General features: G+C 53.9%; 1 protein-coding gene across 1 annotated transcript in view; it reads left to right on the forward strand.

The window, feature by feature from the left end:
- The first annotated feature begins 1161 nt into the window (after positions 1-1161).
- The window catches only part of LOC144734421 (uncharacterized), a 42290-nt gene continuing 23539 nt past the window's right edge, over positions 1162-19912 (forward strand). Inside the window, 2 exon segments of the mRNA XM_078616603.1 lie at positions 1162-2212; positions 2215-2341. Of these exon segments, the coding sequence (XP_078472729.1) occupies positions 1327-2212; positions 2215-2341 (1013 nt within the window). The 5' untranslated portion in view covers positions 1162-1326.

The raw sequence follows: 19912 nt of genomic DNA on the forward strand, positions 1-19912 counted from the left end.
GCCGAGTGGGGAATGCAAGAGATGGGGGAGGGTGGGTGGGCAAGGGAAGAGTTGAGGGGTGGAGGCAGAGAGGGAGCAGTGGGCACGGGAGCGAGATAGGCGACACAGAGGGGATTGGAGGGAGCAGGGAAGAGAGGGGAGGTGGGGGAGGTGCAAGAGGAGGGAGGCGAGGGAACAGTAGGGGGGGGGAAGGTGGGCAGAGGAGGAAAAAGGAGTGGGGAGGGAGAGGGGCCCAGGTATGGGGCAGTGGAGGGTGGTGGAGTGGGCAGGGGAGGGGAGGCAGTCGTGGTCAGGACGGATGCTGAGAGGTGTTGCGGCCGGGGGAGGGGGGGTCAATCACAGGGGTCAATCACAGGGGTCACCGGCTGCTGTGATGAACCCCTGAGTGGGGCAGGGAGGGAGGGGGTATCGGAGGTTCCTCGTGTCCCCAACATGGACCCCTCTTTCCGAGAGAACGCTTTATCCCCTTGTCACCCCCCCCCCTACCCGACCCCTGCCCCCTCCCCCGGGCTCTGGCTGTGGCCGCCGTCTCTGCCGGCGCTCACTCGCTTGGGGACGCGGCCTCAAAGTCGCGACAAAGTCAGAGTCGTGACGCGGCGAACTGCGAGTCACGGCGCTTGATGATGGTGGTGTGTGATGGTGTGGGGGGGGTGCTGATGATGGGGTGTGGTGTGTGATGATGGTGTGGGGGGAGGAGGGGGAGGGGGGTGCTGATGATGGGGTGTGCTGGTGGGGTTTTTGGTGATGGTGTTTGGAAGGAGGGTGGCGATTGTGTGGGTTGATGATGGTGATGTGTGTGATGGTGGGTGGTGTTTGGGTCGCGTCACGTTGATGATGTATTCTGATGGTAATCATGGATTTGGATAATTGGCGGTGGTGGTTTTGTGTGATTATGGAGTGAAGATGAGGGCTTGTGATGATGATGGTGTTGCTGCTGCTGATGATGATATTCATATCGCAGAGATTAAGGGGTGATGATGGCCGTGATGACGTTCCGTGAACCGCGTTCCATCGACATGGGACCCTCAGGGGAGCAGGGGGGAGGGGGAGAGAGATGGGGGGGGGGGTAGCGAATCTCGACCCCTCGCCTCGGTCAAAAGTGGGCGTGAGTCGCTCTACAAATAGCCGAGGTAGGAGGACCCCCTTTTAGCGGGGGTCTCACGGCGACACTCCCTTCACTGAGCGAGGGGACAGATACACGTCGCAGCACGGCGCCGGGTGGGAAGTCCTCCATCGAGAGATACCCAGAGGCACCAACCCCCTCGCCGGGGGTTCCAGTAGAACTCCCCGATCCCTCGTTACTCAAATCGGGGAGCGGGGACCCCCATGGATCACCTCGTGGACTCCGCGTCCTCGGAAAAGCGGCGCCGTGGCTTTCAGATCACCTGCGTGGAGCATCAGCCGGGGTTAGTGGCGAGCCCAGGCGGTACCCTCGGAGTGGAACCCCCTTCGCCGCGAGCGGGGTCCCCAGGGACCCCCTCGCCCACCGCCCCAGCCGAGCGGTGCCGCGCTCCGAGCCCCCGTTTTCGCCTCGTCCGTCTGGACGCAGCCGCCGCCGCGAGCACCCCCTCGATTCGCCGTGGTCGTTGGACCTGCGTGGAGTTCGTGGATGCGCAGTGGAGGGACGACGCCACCACCTCCTCCTCCTCGCTGGGGTGCGGGGCCGACCCCGCGACGGGCTCCTGCAGACCCCCTCGCTCGCCACGATTCCGTAAGGTATCCGTGCTGGAGGAGCGAGGCAAGGGGGGCGGACCCCCGTTCCCGGCGCCGTGCCAACGCGCGGGGCCGCGGGCTCCAGACCCGGGTAACCCCCTCGCCAACCCCGGGCTCGGCCCCCACGCCGGGGACCCTGGGGGTAGGGCACCCACCTCGCCCAAACCTCCCGGGTCATCCCCTTCCTGCGCCGAGAGCCCCCGCGCGTCCACGCCGCGCGCTGGAGACACTTGCGACAGCGCGGCCGAGGTGGCCCCTGTCCGGGCCGCCTTTGTCTCTCCCACTCTGGTGCTGCCCTCCTACCACGACTCTCCTCCTCGCCCGCTGCTGCTGATGCCGCCGCCGCCACCTGCCCGGATCTCCCTGCCCGCCCTGGCCGCTGCCCTCCCCGTGTCCACCTCGTCCACGTCGTCCCTGCTGAGGCCGCCTCCGCCGTGCGCCGAGACGCACTCGGCCCCGGGGAGCCCCGTGACCCCGCGGGCGGCCCCCTCGGAGCGGCGAGTCGCCGGCCGGGGTCCCTGCAGCACGGGGAGATCTCGCAGCGGGGCTCCTTCTCGACCCCCTGGGGAGGGGCTCGGGCGACCGTGCGAGGAGCGCAGCACCATAGAGGAGCCTTGGACGTGGACAGGTGAGGGGAGGGTCACACGCGTGGAGCAGGTGTAAGGAACAGGTGTGTAGAGGGTCACGTAGGGCAGGTGTAAGGAACAGGTGTGTCGAGGGTCACGTGGGGCAGGTGTAAGGAACAGCTGTGTAGAGAGTCACGTAGGGCAGGTGTAAGGAACAGGTGTGTCGAGGGTCACGTGGGGCAGGTGTAAGGAACAGCTGTGTAGAGAGTCACGTGGGGCAGGTGTAAGGAACGTGTGTAGAGAGTCACGTGGGGCAGGTGTAAGGAACAGGTGAGTAGATGGTCACACGCGTGGAACAGGTGTAAGGAACAGGTGTGTAGAGAGTCGCACGCGTGGAACAGGTGTAAGTAACAGGTGTGTAGAGAGTCACGTGAGATAGGTGTAAAGAACAGGTGTGTAGAGAACATGGGTGGAAAAAACCCGATTTTTCCAGCGGCAGGCATCGGGTTTTTTCTTTAATACAATTAAACCCGATTTCGGGGAATTAAAACCTGCTTTAATGAATACGAAACTCTGATCCAAGGCTTAGGCTGCTTCCTCGTCGGTGCTGCTATCGTACTCGGGGCCGTCGGGCACGGGGTCGTCGTAGAATGCGGCGGGCAGGTTGGTCTTGATGAACACGAGCTTAAATTTCGATTTCAAGCTTTCGTGACTGCAGGGATTCATCTTCTTGGTTCTTTCGGTAAAGTCACGTAGAATGGAAATAATAAAATAATAAAAATAAAACATAATAAAATAATATAATTTTTTATAATGTTTTTTTTTATTTTATTATTAAAATAAAACATAATAAAGTAATATTATATTTTATTATGTTTTATTTATTTTATTTTATTATTTCCATTCTACGAGACTTTATCGAAAGAACCAAGAAGATGAACACGAGGAGCTTCTCCTCCACAATCGTGGGCGCCAGTGAGTTCCTTAGCTTGGAATGGACGAAGCCCATCGTTGAGAAGTTGGCGAAGTGCGCTTCTGCAATTAGAACCAATTAAACCGGATTTCTCCCAATCTCAGATGATCGGGTTTCATATAAAAAGACAATAAAACCCGATTGTAAAACAAACCCGACTGTGCCACCCTTGATAGAGAGTCACACGCGCGGGTCAGGTGCAAGGAACAGGTGCAGAGCCCGTGGAAAAGTCGCGTGGTTGGAACAGATGATGTCGGTTCAGGGACATCAATGGACTCTATCTGTGTGGGGGTTGTTACCGCTCTCGTGTGCGTGGTGCCCCCTCCCCTCTCTCCCGGTAGTATCATTCCTGCAGATCAGCCAAACTATTCCGGTACAGCAAGACCCTCCTGGAAAGAGTCCCTGAGACTCGGTGAGGCTCGCCTGACTGAGCAAAGCGAATTATTATCACTGCTGCTGTTGTTGTTGATGTTGTTGACGCTTTCTAAGTGAGATTGAAAAGCGTTTATCCGTTATCATGTCCGTCCGTCTGGCCGTAACGGGGACCCCCTATGAGTCGTGATTGTGTCATCGAGGTTATTGTAGATATTTGTTTAAATCGCGTGGCCGCTTTCCGGCACAAATCTGCCACTCAACGCGCCATCATCACATTCATGCTTAGCCCCCCCCCAAAAATGTGAAAATGTTTAAACAATGAGAACGTATATTTACCGTAATTACACACAAACCCATGATCCAATACAAACGACACTTTAGTGCAGTGGTTCATCTTCTTCTTAGCCTGGGGTGCACGCAACTCCTCGTGGTGCGAGATGTCCTTTCGGTGGGTGGATTGTTTTCGAAGGTAAATAATCGAAAACACAAATTGAGCAGTGGCGCATTAAGTTACAACTCACTTTGTTTCATCAAACCCCTATACGTATGTATCGTGTGAGCCCCCCCCCCATCCCCCCTCCCCACGTCGCTCTCCCCCCGGGTTACCCGCGACTCGGGGCATCGTGCCAAGTTTATGAATCACGCGGATAGCGGATTGAGCTCGCACCTGCCTGTGTCAGTGAGTGTGTGTGTGTCAGGTAACATGCGTGTGTGTGTCAGGTAACATGTGTGTGTGTCAAATACACACACACACACATGTAGTGTAGCGGTTAGCGCTACGAACCCGGCGACCCGGGTTCGATTCCCGCTCACGGCCAACACCGGTGATGGATTATCTGAACCGGTCCTGGACCTCCCCTAGGTCGACTCAGCCTGAAATAAGTACCTGGTGCGGTGTGTAAACATCGCCACTGGGGAGACAAAGGCGGTCGGGCGTGGTGCTGGCCACCCACCCCCTCGTGTACCGTTCCGGCCTTCATAGGTGCCGCTACTCGCGAACAGCACTTTCCCCAACAGCCTGTTAAGGCTACACGGGGGATCTGTGTCTTTGTGTCAGCGAGCACGTGTGTTTGAAATAAATAATAGAACAGTAAAACCTCGTTATTTCGGTATTTGATAATTCATAATTGGGGATAATTTCGGCACGGCCGCTCTTTCGGCGTGTGTATATACACAGCTACACACGGTGTATTCGTAATTCGCCAGGAGCCGAATTGCCGTGCCGAATGGTTCAATTCCGGGCGTGCATGAGGAGTGACGTCGCTTGCCACGCAGTACCAGATGAAGCTTGTGCAGGGCCTGGAGCATGTTGTGTTATAAAGGGGCCCTAAAAAAAGTAAAAATTAAAAAAGTTAAACTTTCATAGTCAAGTAATTGTATTTTTTCATTTGCTGTACAGCCAAATAATACGACAAATCGCTAACCTTAAACACCCAGTCGTTCATAAAAGTTGAAGGCGGTATAGTACTATAGTGATAGAGCAAGTGCAGGATCACTGGGTGAGGAGGGTGGGGCTGAGTGGGGAGGAGAGGGTGAGGAGGGGCTGGGTGGGGAGGGTGGGGAGGGGCTGGGTGAGGAGGGTGGGGAGGGGCTGGGTGAGGAGGGTGGGGAGGGGCTGGGTGGGGAGGGTGGGGCTGGGTGGGGGGTGGGAAGGAGGGGTGGGGCTGGGTGGGGAGGGGCTGGTCACCCCGTGGTGCCCTTATAAAACTCAACGTTTAACCTACTCACGCCGGCTTGTGCCCGTCCTCACAGTCGGGCATATTTGCGGAATACACCACGCCGCCGTTGACCCTGGCCATTGACCGAGCAACCCAACGTTCCTACCAGCTCCCTCCGCAGGAATGTGTTGCTACTGGGATAATCCGGCACTGGTGGCACGACCTAAACAAGGACTCGTGCGAGTGGCGGCACACGTGGTGAGTGTCGGTGCAGACCGCCGGTCACTTTAGACAACCCCTAGGCCTGCGAGACAAATCCAAAGTTTCGGATAGAATCGATGCAGGGTGTGTGTGTCAATACCTCGTGAAGAGTTTTGGAAAACAAATTTGGATTTTGTGTTTGTTTTGTTAATTTGGGCAGGAGGGCACTGGGCGAATACCATTGTACATATTTCGGAACATCGGATAATTCGGCAAGACCAGAGCCCCGTATGTGTCTAATTAACAAGGGTTTGCTGTAGTTCGTTTTTGTGAAGCGCGTTTCATCCGTACATCCCAAACGTGTGTGCCTGGTCGCTGTCCCTGTCCCTCTGCGTGGCATTGCGAGCCGTGCCCCTGCTGCGTAGTTGCGTCTCGTGACCGCCAGGTGGCGCTGTGGCGCCGCCGGGCGCGTGTGACTGTGTGTGTCTGCGTGTGTCTGTGTGTGTGTCTGTGTGTGTGTTGCGTGTGTGTAGCGGTTAGCGCGCTGCGCTATGAACCCGGCGACACGGGTTCGATTCCCGCTCACTGCCAACATCAGTGACAATTATCTGAACCGGTCCCGGGCATCCCCTAGGTCGACTCAGCCTCAAATGAGTACCTGGTGCAGTGTGTAAACATTGCCACTAGGGAGACAAAGGCGGTCGGGCGTGGTGCTGGCCACCCACCCCCTCGTGTACCGTTCCGGCCTTCATAGGTGCTCGCTAACAGCACTTGCCCCTACAGTCTGTCCAGGCTGTACGGGGGATCTTTGTCTTTGTGTGAGAACGCACTCTTGCCCCGACAGTCTACACGGGGGGGAGGGGGGTCTTTGTATTTCAAAAGTGCACCTAGCATGGCACAGGAGCCGTTGTGACGTCACGGCGGTTGTTGTTGTTGTGTGCTATTGGGGAGCGGTGACGACCATCTGAACGTCGACTCAGCCTTAAATGAGTGCCTGTGTCGCGATGTGTAAACATCGCCCGCGAGGGAGACAAAGGCGGCTCCTGGCGTGTTGCTGTCCAGTAGCAACTCGTCCCTGTGGGTGATGAGTCAGCAAAACCGCGAATGACGTCACCGCCTTGTTTGTGTCAAGGGTTGAGCCCAGCAGACGCTCAGGGGACACAAGCAGCTTGTACATAGCAGCAGGCTTTAAATCGAAAAATGCACTGGTAGTTTATGATGATGCATTGTCTTTGAAACTGATTGGTCCACACCAGAGACAGCTTTCTTTACATTACTACACGATACACTACTATACACTACACTATACACTACACTACTACACTACACTATACACTACTACACTATACACTACTACACTATACACTACACTATACACTACTACACTACACTACTACACTATACACTACTACACTACACTATACACTACTACACTACACTACTACACTATACACTACTACACTACACTATACACTACTACACTATACACTACTGCACTACACTATACACTACTACACTATACACTACTGCACTACACTATACACTACTACATTATACACTACTACACTACACTATACACTACTACACTACACTATACACTACTACACTACACTATACACTACTACACTACACTATACACTACTACACTACACTATACACTACACTCCTATACACAGACTCGTAGCTCTTCCTGGGGGAATTCCCAGGCGTTCCGAGGCCAGCCGAGTGACCCAGCCCCGCTGGCCTATCCTGGGCCGGCCGGGGTGGGGGTCTTGGCCCAAGTGTATCGACAATTCATTCATTCATGACTTAGTAGTAGGTTTTTACCCTTTAAACTGGTACAAAACTGACACCTTTATATAAGGGATCATGTTTGCAATAACCACAACACAAGCAGTCAAAATGCAAGCAAAAAGAAACAACTCTGATAATGATATGCACTGTCCTTGAAGTTGATTGGTCCACACCCCAGTTTAAAGGGTAAGAACCTACTACTATATTTTGCCACTGGTAAAGGAGGTCTCATAGTGTCATTCATGACTGTATCGACTATTCATTCATTAATATAAATTCAGATCGCCCTATACAGGGCCCGGGGCTCCCATGTGTGTCATTGTGATGGTCGGAGTGGCGAGCGGTGGCGCAGTGGTTAGCGCGCTGCGCCTACGAAACCGGCCACCCGAGTTCGATTCCCGCTCACACGACTTGATTTAAAAAAAAGCGGCGAACATCTGAGCCGGTTATGGACGTGCCCACCATGTTCGGGACCTGTTGTGAGTGCCCTCTGAAAAGACGGTGTTCTAATGATGAAAAACCTCGTCGTGTTAATGGCCTCCCCGTGAAAGTTATACAACGGTCTTATCTACCCACGGTAGGCATGCATAACAAATCCGAAACAAAACAACAAAGCACTCAAACGCTGTCCCCATGACCCTCATGTCCACACTAAACAACTCCTTTGACACTGCCAAAGGCCGTGAGCTGCTTTATTTGCACGGTGCAAGCCCGCGTTGTGACATCGTCTCGTTACACGGCCATGGGCGTGTTCGTCATCGCCCCGAATTGGCTCTCAAACGGCGGCGTGGCAGCAATGCTGGAAGCCGATCGCGACGAGCTGGTGGGGGGGGGGGATGGGGAAGATCTCTAAACTCGGACGCCTTCACAGCCGCCTCGAACAAATTTTAAATGTTATCTTCGTTCGCGTTGAAAGACTCATTACGTTTTAATGCGTGTTTTTTTTTTAAACACAACCAAACAATTTCAAGTATTTTTTAATGAGCAAAAAATCATTTCTCATCTCCGGCCGCTCGTAGACCAACCGCGGCTGCTCCGTTACCCCTCCAACCATCAGTGTCACTCATTCATTCCTCAATTCCTCGTGAGCACTGCGCCGATGTGCCCCATCTAAATCATTCCACTCCCGTCACCGTTGTTGTGAAATTGCGTCAACAAATCTCCCGGAGGGAAGGCGCTCAATACAATTACATAATTAGATGAGAATTCGAGTTGTGAATCGCATTGGGACACGTGGGGGTGTTCCCCGTAAGCGTTGCGGTCGAGGGAACATTTTAATTAGGGGCCCTAAATCTCTGCGGAGGCGTGAAGTTCACTCCCTTCAGAGGCACGGAGAGAGTGGGAGGAGAGGCGTGTGAGCTCGGCGCAACGCCCGTGTGTACACGTGTCTGTGTGTACACGTGTCCGTGTGTACACGTATCCGTGTGTACACGTGTCCGTGTGTACACGTGGCTGTGTGTGTACACGTATCCGTGTGTACACGTGTCCGTGTGTACACGTGGCTGTGTGTGTATACGTGTCCGTGTGTGTACACGTGTCTGTGTGTGTACACGTGTCTGTGTGTGTATACGTGTCCGTGTGTGTACACGTGTCTGTGTGTGTACACGTGTCCGTGTGTACACGTGTCTGTGTGTGTACACGTGTATGTATGTGTACACGTGTCTGTGTGTGAGCTGTGAGTCCCAGGCTGTTGTGGGCTCGCCTCCCCATCATGGGGAGGGGAGGAATGGTGGAGGCGGATTACACCCCCACCGAAGTTGACCTTCGGAAGTTGACCTTCGGTGGAGGGATGCAGGCAAGGCTGATCATTCAGATGCCTTTCATGACCTCCTGTCCCAGGTGCTGGCCAAAGCGGCCCTTCGCGATAGTCATCTTGTTAGGTAACTCTAACACCCGATTGGGTAATGACACACGCACATAGGCCAGAGTGATTGGAAGGCATGGGCCAGGATCAGATCAGCTAAATAACAACGGCAGGAGGCTTCTATTTTATTTCTAGTGCAGCCACATGGGCTTGCAGTCACCGGCATCAGAACATCCACACAATATCATGGATGCACGCCGGATCCAAGCAAGGGCATCTGCTGGACTACATAACGATGGAACAGCAAATGCGGGCCCGTGTCCTTGACACTGGGACCTACCGTGCAGCTGATCTTCCCACTGACCTTTGACTTGTCATCTGTAAAGTAATTCGCAGCAGCCATGTATCCACTGCGGTGCCGCGTGTACATCTAGGACCCCACTCAATCCCACGGCGTGGCTGCTCTCGCCCAGCTGATGAAGGTTACACATGAGGACGTCATCGTCACTTTGCCGGTAGGGCTTGGCATCGTTCAATTCTCTCACTCCAGGAGGAGGAGGCTCGTCAAGGACGCCGCCGCTACTGGGCAGTTGGAGGCAGTCGCCCTCCAACAACAGCGTGGGGCGGAGGAGCGGCGAGTTTGTAGGGCAGGGAGCACAGGTCCAAGAAGTTTCACGTGTGGCAGTCATCTCGGGCAGTCGACCCGCAACATCTGGCTCCGTCCCGTGACCTCCTCGCAAGCGAGGCTTCACTTGGCCTCAAAGTGCAAAGTGCATCTTAGTCCAGCACAAGCTCTGTGTTGACGCCAACGTCACTACGTGGCGAATGGCGACTGCTGCTGCTGCTGTTGTTGTTGTTGTGGTCTGTGTGCCCGTGCGTGTGGAGCGGTGGTGTAGCGGTTAGCGCGACCCGCTACGAACCCGGCGACCCGAGTTCAATTACCCGCTCACGGTCAATACCGGTGACGATTATCTGCACCGGTCCTGGGCCTCCCCTAGGTCGACTCAGCCACATCGCCACTGGAGAGACAAAGGCGGCCAGGTGTGATGCTGGCCACCCACCCCCTCGTGTGCCGTGTCGGCCTTCATAGGTGCTGCTACTCGCTAACAGCACTTGCCCCAAACAGTCTGTTAAGGCTATACGGGTGACCTTTGTCTTTGTCTGTGTGCGTGCGTGTGGTTAGCGCACTGCGCTACGAACCCGGTGACCGGAGTTTGATTTCCGCTCGAGGCTAACATTGGTGGTGAATATCTGAAACGGCATTAATGGAGTAACCCGGCGCAGTGTGTACACATCAGCATTGGGAAGACAAATGCGGACGAGCGTGTTGTGTGTGGGGAGCGGTGGTGTAGCGGTTAGCGCTGCGCTACGAACCTGGCGACCCGGGTTCGATTACCCGCTCACGGCCAACACCGGTGACGATTATCTGAACCGGTCCTGGGCGTCCCCTAGGTCGACTCAGCCTCAAATGAGTACCTGGTGCGGTGTGTAAACATCGCCACTGGGGAGATAAAGGCGGTCGGGCGTGGTGTTGGCCACCCACCCCCTCGTGTGTCGTGCCGGCTTTTATAGGTGCTCGCTAACAGCACTTGCCCCTACAGTATGTTAAGGCTATACGGGGGATCTTTGTCTTTGTATGTGTGTGTTTGTGTGTGGTGCTCGCTAACAGCACTTGCCCCAACAGTCTAAGGCCAGGTTTTTTGGGGGGGTTTAGATCGCGTAAATATCAGGTTTGGATCTGCTCTCCAACACACCGGTGTGCTGTACGAGTAACGAATTGGCCACGTTCTGTTTACGTGACAACCCTTATTCATTGGCTGTATCAGGTGGTGGCGGGTTTTAACGACACATTGATATAGTGACGCGATTTAACCCCAAAAAACACTCAATTATGGATGATATTGGTCGCTATAGCCGACGTATCAAACTGTCTGTTAAGGCTATGGGGGGATCTTCGTATTTCCGTGTGCGTGCCTATTTCATTTGCCGATCATCTCAATCAGATTACCCACAACACCTGCAATGGATAAGGGCCATTACCCGAAACGTCGAAGGTTGAAACTGTAGACCTCTCTCGGTGTTTTTAACCGCCGTGTCGAGTTGCTATGATGTTAGTTGGGTGCCACTGCCTATACGTAGCAGCAGCAGCAGCATCACCACCAATTCCTTTGTTTCACCAAAGCTGTCAACCCACACGGTTTATCACCCCGCGTTCTTGTAACAGGGAAATTGAGTTTTCAGGTCCACACGGCGTACAGCCGTTTAAATACGGGGCAAAAAAACATTGTCTATTTGTTTGTGTTTCTCCCTTGTGATGGAACTTTGTAGGATTCACTTTGAGATGTATAAGTGGCACGGGGTGATCAAAAAGGTATTAATTGGTGTGTAATAAGGTAGGGCACTGATAAGGGGTTTACAGGTTTGGTTTCACCACACCTGCATGGAGATCTGTCGCGTGACCTCCTTATCTAATTGCACCTAGCCTGGCACAAGGTTGTTTCTCGTCGTTGTAGTAGTTGTTGTTGTTGTTGCAGTAGTTGTTGTTGTTGCAGTGTGCGTGACTGAGCGAACACGCCTCCGAGTCCGAAGCGTGCGAGGATCACGTGGTAGGAGCGAGTTTGTTCGTTGCATTCCTGCGTGAGGAACGCATTGTCCACAGGTGCCCTGCATCAGCTCACCTGAACCCCCCTCCTCCTCCCTCCTCATCCCCCTAGCGAGGGAAGGGGCCAGGTGAGAGGCTGGGAGTGGGGGGAGGAGGGACAGGTGAGATGGACAATTTGTACCGCGAGCGAGAGCCACGTGTGGCTACGTTATGGACGGTATCTTGTTTACTTACCCTGCGGGGGCACGCAGAGTCGTTAGACTTGCTGCTGCATCGCGGTGTTGTTGTTGTTGTTGTTTGTGAGACGTTTTAAATGTAAGATGTCTGTAATGTAAGATGTGTTTAATGTAAGATGTAAATTTTGATTTAAAGCTTTCGTGACTGCAGGGATTCGTATTCTTGGTTCTTTCGGTAAAGTCCCTTCTACGTGACTTTACCGAAAGAACCAAGAAAAATGTAAGATGTGCTTATGTAGGATGTGCTTATGTAAGATGTGTTTAATGTAAGACGTTTTCACACGGATGAATGACAAAGTCGCGTTCATTAATCACGTGGGGAGGAGGAACCCGCACGGAGCACGCGGAGACAACCCCACGCCTTGCTCGAAGTGGCACCAACAACAACCACAACAACCACAACAACAACCACAACTACCACAACAACAACAACCACAACAATCACAACCACAACAACAACCACAACAACAACAACGTCAACAACTACAACAACAACCACGACAACCACAACAACCACAACAAAGAGAACCACAACAATGACAACAATGACAACCACAACAACCACAACAACGACAACCACAACAACCACAATAACAACCACAACAACCACAACAACCACAACAACAACAACCACAACAACCACAACAACGACAACAACAACCACAACAACAACCACAACAACGCCAACCACAACAACGACAACAACCACAACAACCACAACCACAACAACAACCACAACAATGAAAACTACAACAACCACAATAACCACCACAATAACAACGACAACCACAACAACGACAACAACAACAACGACAACAACCACGACAACCACAACAACCACAACAACCACAACCACAATAACAACCACGACAACCACAACAACAACAACCACAATAACCACAACAACGACAACAACTACAACAACAACCACGACAACCACAACAACCACAACAACCACAACAATCACAACAACAACCACAACAAACACAACAACGACAACCACAACAACCACAACAACCACAACAACCACAACAACCACAACAAACACAACAACAACGCTCCGTGCCGTACAGATGACGACGAGCCCACACTTGGCCGTGCCTCCTCCTTGTCAACGCCCTCCCCCCCCCGGGGGCAGGGCGTGTCCTACCAACATCCGCGTCTGATCCACCAACCCCAGGGCTGCGTAGCCACCACCCCTCACCTGGCCCCCTCACCTGGCCCCCTCACCTGGCCCCCTCACCTGGCCCCCTCACCTGGCCCCCTCACCTGGCCCCCTCACCTGGCCCCCTCACCTGGCCCCCTCACCTGGCCCCCTCACCTGGCCCCCTCACCTGGCCCCCTCACCTGGCCCCCTCACCTGGCCCCCTCACCTGGCCCCCTCACCTGGCCCCCTCACCTGGCCCCCTCACCTGGCCCCCTCACCTGGCCCCCTCACCTGGCCCCCTCACCTGGCCCCCTCACCTGGCCCCCTCCCCTCCCCCCGGTGAAGAGGGGGGCGGGGCCAGATGTTCTCTTCCCATTCCGTGCCGTGTTTACTTGCTGAAGTCCTCTTTGTTTACCTGGCACATCTGTGCGCGTGTCAGCTGTTGTGTTTCGCGGCCGCCACGATGTCATGCAATGTTGAACTTCGCACCGTGCGTAGCCGACCGTTGCGATTGTGCGTGGCAATGTTGTGCCGCAACTTACTCTTAGTTCTTTCGGAAAAGTCACGTAGGTAAAAAATGAAATTTAAATTAATAATTGTTTTATTTTTATTAATTTTAATTTCATTTTTACCTACGTGACTTTACCGAAAGAACTAAGAGTATAGTGATTTTATTGTTTTATTTTTATTAATTTTAATTTCATTTTTTACCTACGTGACTTTACCGAAAGAACTAAGAGTATGAATCCTTGCAGTCACGAAAGCTTCAAATCTAGAATTGTGCCGCAACTGTTGTGCCACATACTCTTAGGTTTTTTCGGTAAAGTCACGTAGGCAAAAAAAAAACAATAATAAATAAATATTAAAAATACTAGAAATAATAATAGAAATAAAACATTAATAAATAACGACGTTTGTTGCCACAACAGTTGTGCCACAACTGTTGTGCCACAACAGTTGTGCCACAGCTGTCTGTGCCACTGCGCGTGTCACACCCGTTGGTGTCAATACTGTGTTTTACTCTGTGTGTGTGCCACTGATGTGTCACGTGGGTGCGTCACTCCTGAGTGTTTCATTGCTGTGTCACTCGACTGTGTCACTCCTGAGTGTTTCACTCCTGTGTAACTCCAATGTGTAGTAACTCGTGTGTGTGCCACTGCTGTGTCACTCGACTGTGTCACTCGACTGTGTCACCTCGGCGCGTGTGTCACCACTGCTTTCCGTCGAGTGACCCCGAGTGACCCCGAGTGACCCCGAGTGACCCCAAGTGATCCCTGGCGTAAGCGCAAGTGTAGAGAGACCCAAGCAACCCAAGGGGTCGCATATTTAATGAGAATATAAAAACAAATTGCGGTCAAACCAAATGTAATCTCGAATTCAAATCCGAACGAACTCAACGAGACACTTAACTTCAATCAAGGCGACTTCACCTATCGTGTCTGTATCTCTCATCTCACGACTTAATTTTTTTACTTTTTATTTGACCAAGAAAGGCCTACTGAGCTCACACAGCTCTTTTTCATAAGCGCCATGCCAACATCACGTGGAAATTTATAGCAGTAGGCAAATACTCTAGACGCGTGTTTCTAAATGTGGAGGGGAAAACCGGAGGACCCGGACCAAAATCCACGCGAACACGGGGAGAGAGACACGCAAACTCCAAATGTACAGCAGCAGGCATCAGAGTCGGGATCGAACCCACGACCTCCTGTATACCAGACGAGGTAGTTAACATCTCCCAGCCACCGTGATGATGATGATGAGAGAGAGAGACGCAAACTCCAAATGTACAGCAGCAGGCATCAGAGTCGGGATCGAACCCACGACCTCCTGTATACCAGGCGTGGTAGTTAACATCTCCTAGCCACCGTGATGATGATGATGAGAGAGAGACACACACAAACTCCAAATATACAGCAGCAGGCATCGTCAGCGGCGGGATCGAACCCACGACCTCCTGTATACCAGGCGTGGTAGTTAACATCTCCTAACCACCGCGGTGCCCTGTGGCATACCTACATCTCGCTCATCTCACGATATCCCTGTCCCGTCTGCATCTCTCTTCGAAAATATCCGAACATCGGATGTTTTGTTGTTGGTTGGCGGATATGCATTGCGAATAGTACAAATTCGGGGCTTAAACATTTTTTCAATTAATGTTTCCCGCCTTGCCGTCGTAAGTCAGATGTACCACGTGAATTGTAGCAGCCGCAGTCTGTAGCGAGAGGTACCGTGAATGCGGTGTGCCGGGAGCTCACAAATATTCGGTGCTGAACTTATTCCGCCGCTGCAGAACAGCAGCGTGGAGAAGGAGGTGGAGGAGGAGGGGGGGTTGGTGGTGGTGGTGAAATGGGTCTCGGCCCTGTGAGTCGTGAATGTTCAGTGTCTTCGAGACCTGACGTGACCTATTGTGCACTCACGTGTGCTCTGCAGTTTCCGTACGCACACTCAGCCAACGACGGAACACACACCCTGGCCTGCCTGTCTGACTCTATGCCTGTTTCTCTGTCTGGCTGTACGTGTATGCCTGTCTGCATGCTTGGACGCGCCTTCCTGTCCGTCTGTCCAAGTGCGCGCCTGCCTGAATCTCTGTCTTGTCCCTGCCTTTCCGTCTGTTTATCTATTCAGCTTGTCCGTCTATCTGCCCGCCCGTGTCTCTCCCTTTGTTTGTCAGGCATCGCCTGGCTGAGTGACAGACACACACACACGCACGCGCGCGCGCGCATCTCGTGCCAGACCCAGCTGAAGAACATCGTGCCTACAGCCGCTTCATTGTGCTGGGGGAGGGGGGAGGGGGGATGGGGGGGGGGAATCAGGAACACGATGTCCCCGCCGAGAGCTCAACAACTTCCCCACAATCCATACCCCCATCACCCCACCACCTCTCCGCCTCCTCCCACTCTCCTCCTCCTCCTTCACGCACCGGGTATACTAAGTGCGCTCTGCGGTCTGGGATTTGGACCTCAAAAATGACGACCCGCCTCCGACTTTCTCTCTCTCTCTCCCCCTCCCATGTCTACAAAAGCTAAAGGCGCAGATTTGCAATAACCCTGCTCGTGCCACTGCTGGCGGAAGGGGCCTCCTCCACTGGATGGGGGGGTTGTCGAGAGAGAATTCTCTCGTCTAGTCGAGGACACTTTGGCCCAACTCTGCCACGTGTGCCAGACGCCTCTGAACATTGTGGGGTGTACCCACACTTTACCCCACCGCCGTTGTGCTGTGCACACGATGACGCCTGCTGACTTACTCGCAAGGAGGTTAAAATTCAGTTAATTTGTGAGGTATAGCCCTGTGAGCCATGCGGCTCTTGAATCGGGTGCAACCGCAACAAACAAAAACATGAACAAGAAAACATCTTAAAGTGACTACAAGCAACAGAACTGGTAGACTGGTAGAGGTCGCAGCCGTAGCGAGGGGCATACCGGATGTGGTGTGCCGGGTGATGCCTGGATGGGGGGTCACCCATCCAAGCGATCGCTCAGAGGTTTCAAATTCCTGCGCGGATGCATGCAGGCCGGATGATTTGGGTCACGAGGTCATTTAATGACAGAATTTGTGAATGGGGGGCGGGGGTTGGTGGGGAGACGGGGGAGGGGGAAGTGGGGGCGATAATCAGACCAGACTTCGAGGGGGGAGGGGTCACTGCTGGTTGTTGTTGTTGCTGCTGTTGCAGTTATCGGCGTGAGATGTGGAACACGAATAGAGGTGATGGAGCAGTGGTGTTTACATTCAAGGGCGGTGCCAGCCTAAGTGCCTGCCGGGTCGTGTAGTGTCTGTGGCTTGCGAAGCGTGCTTGCGCAATGCACGATCGTGCTATTGTGTGTGTGGGAGTGCTGGGAGCGTACACACACATACAAAGATCCCCCGTGTAGACTCAACAGACTGTTGGGGCAAGTGCTTGTTCGCGAGCACCTGTGCGGCTGGACAACACCATGCCCGGACGTCTTTGTCTTCCTCGTGACAATGTTTATTTTTTACACATCGCACCAGGTACTCGTTTGAGGCTGAGGCGACCTAGACGAGGCCCAGAACCGGTTCAGATCGAACTCGGGTGGCCGGGTTCGTAGCGCAGGGCGCTTGCTAACCGCTACTGCTTCTCCTACATTCCAGACACAAGCCAACACACACACAGGCTTACGTAACAACACACAGCACACGCGCACAAAGTGAGTACAATGGATGTATCTGTCACTACACACACCACACACACACACCATACACAACGTGAGAGTGCCAATACACACACAATACACACACAATACACACACAATACACACACGCGCAACAGCGTCAGAAAATACACAAACACATTCCAACACACGCAATTCCAAATGCACACCCACGCACTTAACTATATCGGTACACGCAAGCTCACCCAAGCACGCAAAGGCCCACGCCTCTTGGGCGAACGCACACGCAGGGCTCACGCCCGACAAAGACAAAGATCCCCCGTGTAGCCTCCGACGGACTGTCGGGGCAAGTGCCGTTAGCGCGCAGCTAACGTGGGCAGGCGATGTTCACTTACGCAGCGCTACCAGGCGGTCATTTGAGGCTGAGTCGACCTAGAGGAGGCAACCAGGACGGGTTAATATATCATCGTCACTGATGTTGGTGGCCGTGGGCGGGAATCGAACTCGGGTGGTCGGGTTCGTAGCTCGTGCCAGCCTTCATAGGTGCTCGCTAACAGCACTTGCCCCAACAGTCTGTCAAGTCTAGACGGGGGATCTTTGTCTTTGTGTGTTTGTTGTGCTGTCGGGCAGTCAGTCAGGAGTTGCGTCTGTCCGGCATGTGAGGCTGCTAACACATTCCTCCTGCGGAGGGAGCTGGTAGGAACGTTGGGTTGCTCGGTCAATGGCCAGGGTCAACGGCGGCGTGGTGTATTCCGCAAATACGCCCGACTGTGAGGGCGGGCACAAACCGGCGTGAGTAGGTTAAACGTTGAGTTTTATAAGGGCACCACGGGGTGACCAGCCCCTCCCCGCCCAGCCCCACCCCTCCCACCCAGCCCCACCCCCCCCTCCCCACCCAGCCACACCCCTCCCATTTTTGGATTCACGACGGACGGACGGACACACTAATCCCCTGTGGGGCTGGTGTAACCAGGAGGTTCCTACCAGTATAGTCAGGCCGTGTCGCTGTCTGTCGGGCTGACTCATCAGGCAGACACGTCTGCCCTGATGTGCGATGCCAGTCGCTCCGCGTGACTGATGTGAGTCGTCTGCACGCGTTCCCGTGACCTCAGTGGAGCCGCGGGGACTCAGTGGGGAGACACGAGGGGGGGGGGGGGGCGCAGTGCCGGATGAATTTAGTGCGGGACCTGGAGCATAAAGGGGCCCTAAATAAAAAAAAACAACGTAAATATGAAAAGACAATGTTTTGACTTGCACAGGAAAGTAATTGTATTTTTTCTTTGTTATACAGCCAGATAATACGACAGATCGCTAACCTTAAACACACAGTCGTTCATATTCTTAGTTTTTTTCGGTAAAGTCACGTAGGTAAAACATTAAAATTAATAAAAGTAAAATAAAAATTAAATTCATAAAAGTTGAAGGCGGTATAGCCCTATAGTAATAGAGCAAGTGCAGAATCACTGAATCGGAATTGATAGCTTGAAATCATTTAGCGCGGGGGCCCTTGAAAGTGCGGGGCCCGTAGCGTGTGTAGCTACTCGTGTTACTGGGATAATCCGGCACTGGGTCGGGGAGACATCGAGAGAGACTCTGGGAGTCACGGGGGGGGGGGGCGACACGGGGGGGGGGGGGCGACACGGGGGGGGGGGCGACACGGGGGGGGGCGACACGGGGGGGGGGTGCGACACGGGGGGGGGGTGACACGGGGGGGGGGGGGGTGCGACACGGGGGGGGGGGGGGGGCGACACGGGGGGGGGGGGCGACACGGGGGGGGGGGGCGACACGGGGGGGGGGGCGACACGGGGGGGGGCGACACGGGGGGGGGGTGCGACACGGGGGGGGGGTGACACGGGGGGGGGGGGGGTGCGACACGGGGGGGGGGGGGGCGACACGGGGGGGGGGGCGACACGGGGGGGGGGCGACACGGGGGGGGGTGCGACACGGGGGGGGGGTGACACGGGGGGGGGGGCGACACGGGGGGGGGGGCGACACGGGGGGGGGGGCGACACGGGGGGGGGCGACACGGGGGGGGGTGCGACACGGGGGGGGGGGTGACACGGGGGGGGGGGGCGACACGGGGTGCACGCGATGATGTCTCCCCACCGCAATGTCACGTGACGTTCCTCACCGCTTCTTCCCCTGTGGCGGGGGGAGACTGCTGTTGTTGAACATCACGCGAGAGGCGGGGGGTGGCACTGGGTGGAGTGAGGAAGGGAGGAGACGGGGGAGGGAGGGAGGGGGCAGTGGGAAGTTAAATCGTAGAACGATGCAGAGTTGGAGTGATGGAGAGATCCGACGGAGGCGAGCAATGGACGCGGGTGACCTCATTTAAAGGGCGGGGGGGGGTTTGACAGTCAATGTTAAACTCACTTTTAAGAATCTTAATTTTGGAGCTTTCGTGACTGCAGGAATTATTCTTTGTTTTTTTCGGTAAAGTCACGTATAAAGATAAAATAATAAATTAAATAATAGCATATTACGACGTTTCGATTGCAACACAAGCAATCATCATCAGGTATAAAAGAAATAGCAACAAAAAAATTTCTGGTTAGATTTTGTTGCTATTTATTTTATACCTGATGATGATTGCTTGTGTTGCAATCGAAACGTCGTAGTATGCTATTATTTAATTTATTATTTTATCTTTATACGTGACTTTACCGAAAGAACCAAAGAATAATCACGTTTAAGAAATGTTGGAGGGAGCAAT

This window comes from Lampetra planeri, chromosome 51 (assembly GCF_965212315.1).
Source record: "Lampetra planeri chromosome 51, kcLamPlan1.2.h2, whole genome shotgun sequence".
Lineage (NCBI taxonomy): Eukaryota > Metazoa > Chordata > Hyperoartia > Petromyzontiformes > Petromyzontidae > Lampetra > Lampetra planeri.